Source organism: Engraulis encrasicolus, chromosome 20, assembly GCF_034702125.1.
Source record: "Engraulis encrasicolus isolate BLACKSEA-1 chromosome 20, IST_EnEncr_1.0, whole genome shotgun sequence".
Lineage (NCBI taxonomy): Eukaryota > Metazoa > Chordata > Actinopteri > Clupeiformes > Engraulidae > Engraulis > Engraulis encrasicolus.
The window spans coordinates 44,600,745-44,608,244 of NC_085876.1; the positions used below are offsets into that span (position 1 = coordinate 44,600,745).

At 45.3% G+C, this 7,500-nt stretch overlaps 1 protein-coding gene across 5 annotated transcripts in view; it reads left to right on the top strand.

The window, feature by feature from the left end:
- pleca (plectin a) overlaps positions 1-7,500 on the top strand; it is a 264,642-nt gene that overhangs the window by 135,876 nt on the left and 121,266 nt on the right. Inside the window, exon 1 of one of the 5 annotated variants that reach the window (XM_063185992.1) lies at positions 4,364-4,775. The exons of the other annotated variants lie outside the window; for them this stretch is intronic. Coding sequence (XP_063042062.1) covers positions 4,628-4,775 — 148 coding nt within the window. The 5' untranslated portion in view covers positions 4,364-4,627. Of the gene's footprint in view, positions 1-4,363; positions 4,776-7,500 lie in introns of those variants that run through there. 5 annotated transcript variants of the gene reach the window in all.

Consider the following 7,500-nt stretch of genomic DNA (forward strand, 5'->3'; position numbering starts at 1 on the left):
CACACACACACACACACACACACACACACACACACACACACACACACACACACACACACACACACACACACACACACACACACGCGACTGTGGCATGCAATTAAGGGGGAAGGTGATCAGTTGTCATGTTGGCCCTCTGCAGTGAAAATAGCATCCCTTACCAGATGCATTCTGGGTAACGGGTAATCTCTATGTCAGTGTAATGCCCAGAATTTTGTCTCCGTTAGCATGATATCCATGTACCTTGATGTTACATTATGTTATTATCTGCATATTCAATCAAAGATATGGTGTCATTTCAGCTGCAGCTGTCATCAAAGGAGGAAGGTGTATGACCTTAAATGACCTTCAACATGATGCAGTCCAAAGTCTCTTGATGTTATCTTGTCTCATGATGGAATTATCATTTTTTTACGTATAAAGATAACAGTTAAAGACGTGATATGAGACGTGATTTCAACCGTCCAGAGGGCTTAGTTACACTGTACCTCTAAACTAAAACTAACCCTTCTTTGCAAATGCACTTGTTGTTCTGTATATTGCCTGTGCACTTTGTATTTGCTTGTTATGTTGGCTATGATCAGTGGTGTAGTCTATGTAGAACGCAGGTATACAGAGTATACCCACTTCAAAATTTCTGTGATTTCAGTATACCCACTTCAAATTGATTGATCCATTATTTAGAATAGCACAAATATATACAGTATACCCACTTCAAAAAATGCTCAAATATACAGTATACTCACCATAAAAAAGTAGACTACACCACTGGCTATGATTATGTCCTCGTTTGAAAGTCGCTTTGGTTATAAAGCGTCTGCCAAATGCAATGTAATGTAACCTCTGTGGAGGCTGTGAGATTACTCCCACCGAAAACAGTTATACTCCCACTGAAAACAGTTACCCAAAATCAAAGGCAGCCAATCAACTGTAGCTATCATCAAAACTCGAATGACCTTAAATGTCAGGAGAGAGAGAGTGGATAACTGCAAGTGTGTAGCCAGTATAGTCACAGGAGGCTTTCAGGAACATCGTAGATGACCGATGTCTGTGTTTTTTGTCGCTAGAGATACCACGGATGAGATAATACGCTTGCGTCGTGCAAGTTATCGCAGACCATTCTCTTGTCTCGCCAGAGTTATCAGACAGCGCTGAAGTGTTGTCAGAGTTATCACAGACACTACTGTTGTGTCGTCAGACTTATCATCACAGACAGTGCTGCTGTGCCCTTGAACAGGAGTGTAACAGTACATTTTGGGCCCTATGCACCATCAGCTCCAATGGAGCCCCCCACTCAGCATATATTTTCATAAATCTGACTGTGTGTGGGCCCCCTATATACAAACCCCAACTCCGATGAAGTTGGGACGTTTGGTAAACAGTGAATAAAATCAAAATGCTATAATTTTCAAAACATTCAATCTATTCATTAGATGGAGAATAGTGAAAAGACAACATATTAAGTGTTGAAACCGAGAAAATATATTGTTTTGGGGGACATATGTACTCATTTCTAATTTGATAAATCCAACACGTCTCAAAAGAGTTGGGACGGGGACAATAAATGGCAGCAAATGTCGAGGAACACTAAAAACAAAACAAAAGACAACACTTAACAGTTAAATACATTAACCGATGAGATGATTTTATATAAAAAAACCAGTGTTAATTCCCATCTTGGACATGATTTCACCAGCTTAAATGGTGAGTGTATTCCTTGTCATGATTTGCAATGTTTTCCTTTCTGTAGTGCTTATAGTGTGACAGGTCTTGACCAAAAACCCACCATTTTATCACCTGCTGGTCCTTATGATGGGAGCCAAACTGTTAAAACATAGTAGAGAATGCAATTTGACCTTACTATGTGGCAGTAATCGAAGATCTCCCTTCAAAATATAATGCATGGGTGGCTTTTCATGCTGTTTAAAACCCATTTATACCATTCAGCACTGTATTTAACTCTACAGATGAGTGAGAACATCTTAACCAATGCACTACTGCACCTGCATGCCATCATGGAGGCTGACTTTTGAAGCTAGCACTAACACAAGTTGGATGGTCCATTTTCACTGTAGCACAGGATGTGCAATGCTCTATTATTGTCAAAAAGAATGGACTTCTACAACTTCTGCTGACTTCTGTAAGCAAAGGACAGTTTCCCATGTCTTCTGGGTCTATTTCAAGTGAGCTCAGGTGCTTAGGAGAATGTTACACCCCTGTATCATTTTCATGCATTAAGCATTCTTAATATGGTCAATTTTCAATAGCTCTAGCACTCCAGGAATTAGAGTGAGACTACAGACAATATATATTTCATGATGTCCTGAACCTATACAATGATTTTATTAACAAAAATATGTCTTATATACACTCAATCGTGGTAAATCAAAGGGAATTCAAAAATGTATGTAATAACTATGGTAATGATTCCCTTTGCATCTTTAATTCTGAGTGACTCAGCCTCTCTGTGATGATCTTATACCTGGACACCTATATTGTCCATCAGTACAATTCATTTTGAAATGTTCTTCTTTGTTGTTTTATCTTATTTGGATGTTTACTAAATTTCACTGATCCCCGTCCCAACTCTTTTGAGACGTGTTGGATTTATCAAATTAGAAATGAGTACATATGTCCCCCAAAACAATATTTTTTCTCGGTTTTAACACTTAATATGTTGTCTTTTCACTATTCTCCATCTAATGAATAGATTGAATGTTTTGAAAATGATAGCTTTTTGATTTTATTCACTGTTTACCAAACGTCCCAACTTCATCGGAGTTGGGGTTTGTACATCGAGCCCAGTGTTGCCAGATGTGTCTGACCAAATCCCGCCCAAAAGCTTCTCAAAAACCACCAAAATGCGCTAAATTCTGCCCAAATTCAACAAATTACATTGACTTCTATTGACTTTCATTTGACTTTCCGCTTTTTTACCAGCAGATGCTCATCCGAAGTAGCCCAATTGGGCAATTGCCCAATCTGGCAACACTGATCGGGCCCTGGTGACTCAGTCACACTTTACAACCCCCTGAACGACACCCCTGTCGTTGGAGTTATCGCAGAAGAGTTGCGAGAACATCAGTTTCTGGTCCTCATGGTAGACGACTGGGGTCCGTATTGGGTTACTAGTAGTAGATTACGGGATCAACTCAAGCTCATCCATCTTAATGGCGTACGCGTCAAAAGGGCTGCCCATCCAGACATGCACGCACACACAGAACACACAGACACAGACACACAAACATACACACGCACACACACAAACGCACGCACGCACGCACGCACGCACGCACACACACACACACACACGCACACACACAAACGCACGCACGTACGCACACACACACACACACACACACACACACAGACACACAGACACACACACACACACACACACACACACACACAAACGCACGCACATACACACACACACACACACACACACACACACACACACACACACACACACACACACACACACACACACACACACACACACACACACACACACACACACACACACACACACACACACGCAAGACACGCAAGTCTACATCCAGCTGCTGCCCAGATTTGATGCCTCTGAAAGGTTCTCTTTGTGTTATTCAGGGGCTCCACATTATGGGCAAGCTGCATTCATTTTCCACACGTTGTTGTCCAGGATTCAAGAAAAGAAATGTAGTGGTGTGTACTGCTAGTGTATGTGTGTTAGTTTTAAATCTAATTTCAACTGTCTATGTGTGTGCGTGCATGTGTGTGTGTGCGTGCGTGCGTGCGTGCGTGTGTGCGTGCGTGCGTGCGTGCGTGCGTGCGTGCGTTCGTGTGCATGTGAGTAACTGGACAGTCATGCCTGTGGTTGCGTGTATGTGTGTGGGTGTGTATTTATATGGACAATTACATTCCTGGATCGGGTCCAGAATGGTTTGTACTGTATGGTGATAATACTACACCAGTTGCATTTTCACACAGGCGAAGTTTAAAATAAGCAGACAGAGAGAAAGCAGTAGAAGTTTTTCTCCCTTCCATCCCTTAACTGCAACTTTAGGGTTGCGGGCTGTTTTGCGTATTTTTTTTGACATTCCAGTTCCATTCTCTTTTCCACACATGGTCTCTCTGTCTGTCTATCCCTCCCTCCGTCTGTCTGTCTGTCTCACTCTCTCCCTCTTCCACTCATTTCTTTTTTTACACCCTCCTCCCCCTCCTAGTATATCCCCCACTCATCCTCCCTGCCTCACCCTCTCTATCCCTCTCTCCCTCCCTCTCTCCCTCCCTCCTTAGTCCCCCTCCCTAGATTCCCTTCCTCTCCTCCCTGCCTCCCCCTCTCTCCCTCTCTATCCCTCTCTCCCTCCCTCTACAGTCCCTCTCCCTGGATTCCCTTCCTCTCCTCCCTGCCCGGTTCAGCTTCGCTCCTCTCTCTACGCCCCCTCTCTCTGCTTTCAATCAGAGCAACAGAGCTGTGAGGGTGAGGGCCAGGCAGCGTTGAGTGTTGCGTGGAGCGTGGTGCGCCCGTTCGTCTGTTTTCGTGTGTGTTGTGCGTTGACACAAAGGGAGTCCACAGGGTCGCTCGGGAGTTGCAGGAAGTTTTAAAAACAGGAACGGGCTGCGTTTGTTCATTCATTCATACATGGATCGCTGTCTCAGACGTTTTTGCTGCTGCTGCGGGGGCCGTAGCCGTGGTGTCCGTGGCCGTAACCGTGGTGACCGCGACCTCGGTGACCTGCGAGATGACCATCAGCCAGTGCTCTCCTCGCTGTCGCCCGTGGAAGCTGCCGGTAGGTGGGACGCGTCGCGAGGACCTGTGATGGTACCAGCCATCCTGTGGTGTTTTTGGAGAGAGAGAGGAAGAGGGAGGGTGGGGTTGGGTTGGGCGTACACTAGGAGATGGGGAGGGTTGTGGGGAAGATGCGGTGGTTATAGGGTGGTGGGGGGTAGGGGTAAAGTGGGCAGAACCTGGAGTGAAGTTTTGGTTTGGTCCCTTGTCGTCTGTGACGTGCGTGTGTGCGTAAAATGTGGCCTTCACCGACTACATGTAATTACTTTTCATGGCTGAGCTTTGAGGTGTTGAATTACTCTGAAACTTGTAAAACAGTCTGAGATTACTTTGATTTAGTTTTATACTGCTAACGAAATTTGGACTTCAGGAATTCATGATTTAGCTGTCATACAAAGTTTTTTTTAGGGGGTGGGGGAAGCTTCCCCATGCTTGTAGTCATGACGAAGTTGTAGTATAGATGGGTTCTCAGTGTTTGTAAACACGATGTTATGAGGAGGGGCAAGACACTGGCAGCCAAGCATGTGCGCTATTTTTTTGACCGACAGCGGTTTGCAGCAGTCAGAAGTTGAGTTGCGCGCAGATAGTTTTGCACAGACAGGTTATAAACAAAATTTAGAACCCATGTATAGTACAGCGATTGGTTCAGGTGGGTTCATGGCATGCCTTCGTGCAAAACACCCGACGCTCTCACATCACACTGTCACTGATACTCCACAGAGGCATCTGGGGACCTGTCTAGTCTCACGCCACATCTGTTACCACAGTATCGGAAACTGAACTGCAGGGGGCACTGTTATATATATTCCTGTGGTCAGTGTTGTTGTTTTTTTGGTGGTACCAGCATTTAGGATCTACTGCATTGCATCTTGACTTGCTGGTTTGTTCTGCTCTGTTCTGGTCTGTTCTGCTCTGCTCCGTGGTTGTTTGTGTTCGCTGTGGTGGTGCCATTTTGGGTCTTCCCTGATTCCCTCCTTTCCACCATTTCGTGGCAGCAGTGTTGTTGCATAATGGTGCAGCTCGAGCTCGGGCAGTATTACTCATCTGACGACGTACTGTAGCCCATGCCACTCTGACAGGCATGCTGGGTATGGCGTTACAGTGCATCTCACAGCATAGGCTGGCTGGACGGACTGACACAGGCACGCTAGCTATGGTATGTCCTTATATCTCATGCCTCCCCCCAAACCCCCCCCACAACCCCCCGACCCCCCCCCCCCCCCCCCCACAACCCCCCGACCCCCCCCCCCCCCCCCCCCCCCCCCCCCCCCCCCGACCCTGATACAGATGCCTTCAAAGGGATCGGCGAAGTGGGGCTATACCCTCTTCATGCCATCCCAGACCCATGTGCTCAGTGCATCAGCCCTCTCTTCTTCTTCTTCTTCTTCTTCTCGTTCCTCTTTTTCTTCTTCATCTTCTTCTTCTATTTCTTCTTTTATCTTCTTCTTCTTCTTCTTCTTCTTCTTCTTCTTCTTCTTCTTCTTCTTCATTCGTATCATTTTGGTGTTTACAGTCAAGTTTCACAGTCAAGCGTTTTTTTAACACATTGAGTACCGACGACGTAATAATGCGTTTTTCACGCCCATGCGTTGTATACCAAAACGCAAAAATACGTTTTTGCATTTAAATATCATATTTTGAATCTACACCCTTCAATGGACAATATATGTGATTTTGGTAGCTCTGTGATGGACATAAATGACAACATTTGCAGTCCAAAGTTGTTTGATTGTTATGATGTTTGAGTGTTATGATTTGGATATTTTAATTTAACTTACCAAGATGTCTGGAAGCCAACCCATGTCGCCTATCGCGCTGCCTGCATTGATTTCCCTAGTACGGTCACTGTAGCATCTGTTGTCTCTGACTTCACGCAATAGGTAAACACCATTGTATAGTGCCTGGAGTGTCTTGAACTTTCTGGACTTGCTAGACCTTTACCAGATCCTTGGATCCAAATGGCACCCGATATGTAATTGCAGTAATGCGCTCCGATTTGGACGTTTGATCGCCAAAAGATAAGTTTCTGTGTCTTCCTGTATGTGAGAAGCCAGAAGCTAGCATGGCTACATATCATGATTCCCTGATTGTCGCTCCCAACGCAGGACGCTCCCCTGTCGGCTCGCTCCCACTAGCCAGACTATCGATCCGGGTGGGACTACACGTCCGGGAGTGATAGAAACACCTGGGACTACACGTCCGGGAGCGATCTCAGCTGGGAGTGTCCATCTGCCACCGCATATGATTCGGGTCGGATGGGCTAGGCTACATCTAAGCATCATATCATTTGGATTTGTTGTCAATGTTGGGCTATTATTTCGGGAGTCATCGGGAGCTATTTTAGCAAATGTCTCACCCTCTGCATGTGTGCAAAGAGTTTGTGATCAGTCCACGTGAAAAACGGGGGATTTCAAAGGGCATCGATTGCTGGTGTCGTAGTGTGACAGAGCAGGAGGTGTGCTTGCCGTATTCGTGAATCGTGCTATGTTGTTGTTTCCCTAGTAGCCTACGATCGGTAGCGTGTATTTGTGTCTGACTTCACGCAATAGGTAAACACAGAGACCATTGTATATCGTGCCAGGAGTATCTTGAACTTTCTGGGCTTGCTACCTAGACCTTTACCAGCTCCTTGGATCAAAATGGCACCCGAATTGTAATTGGAGTAATGCGCTCCGATTTAGAAGTTTGATCGCCAACCAGATAAGTTTATTTGATTATTCACCCCT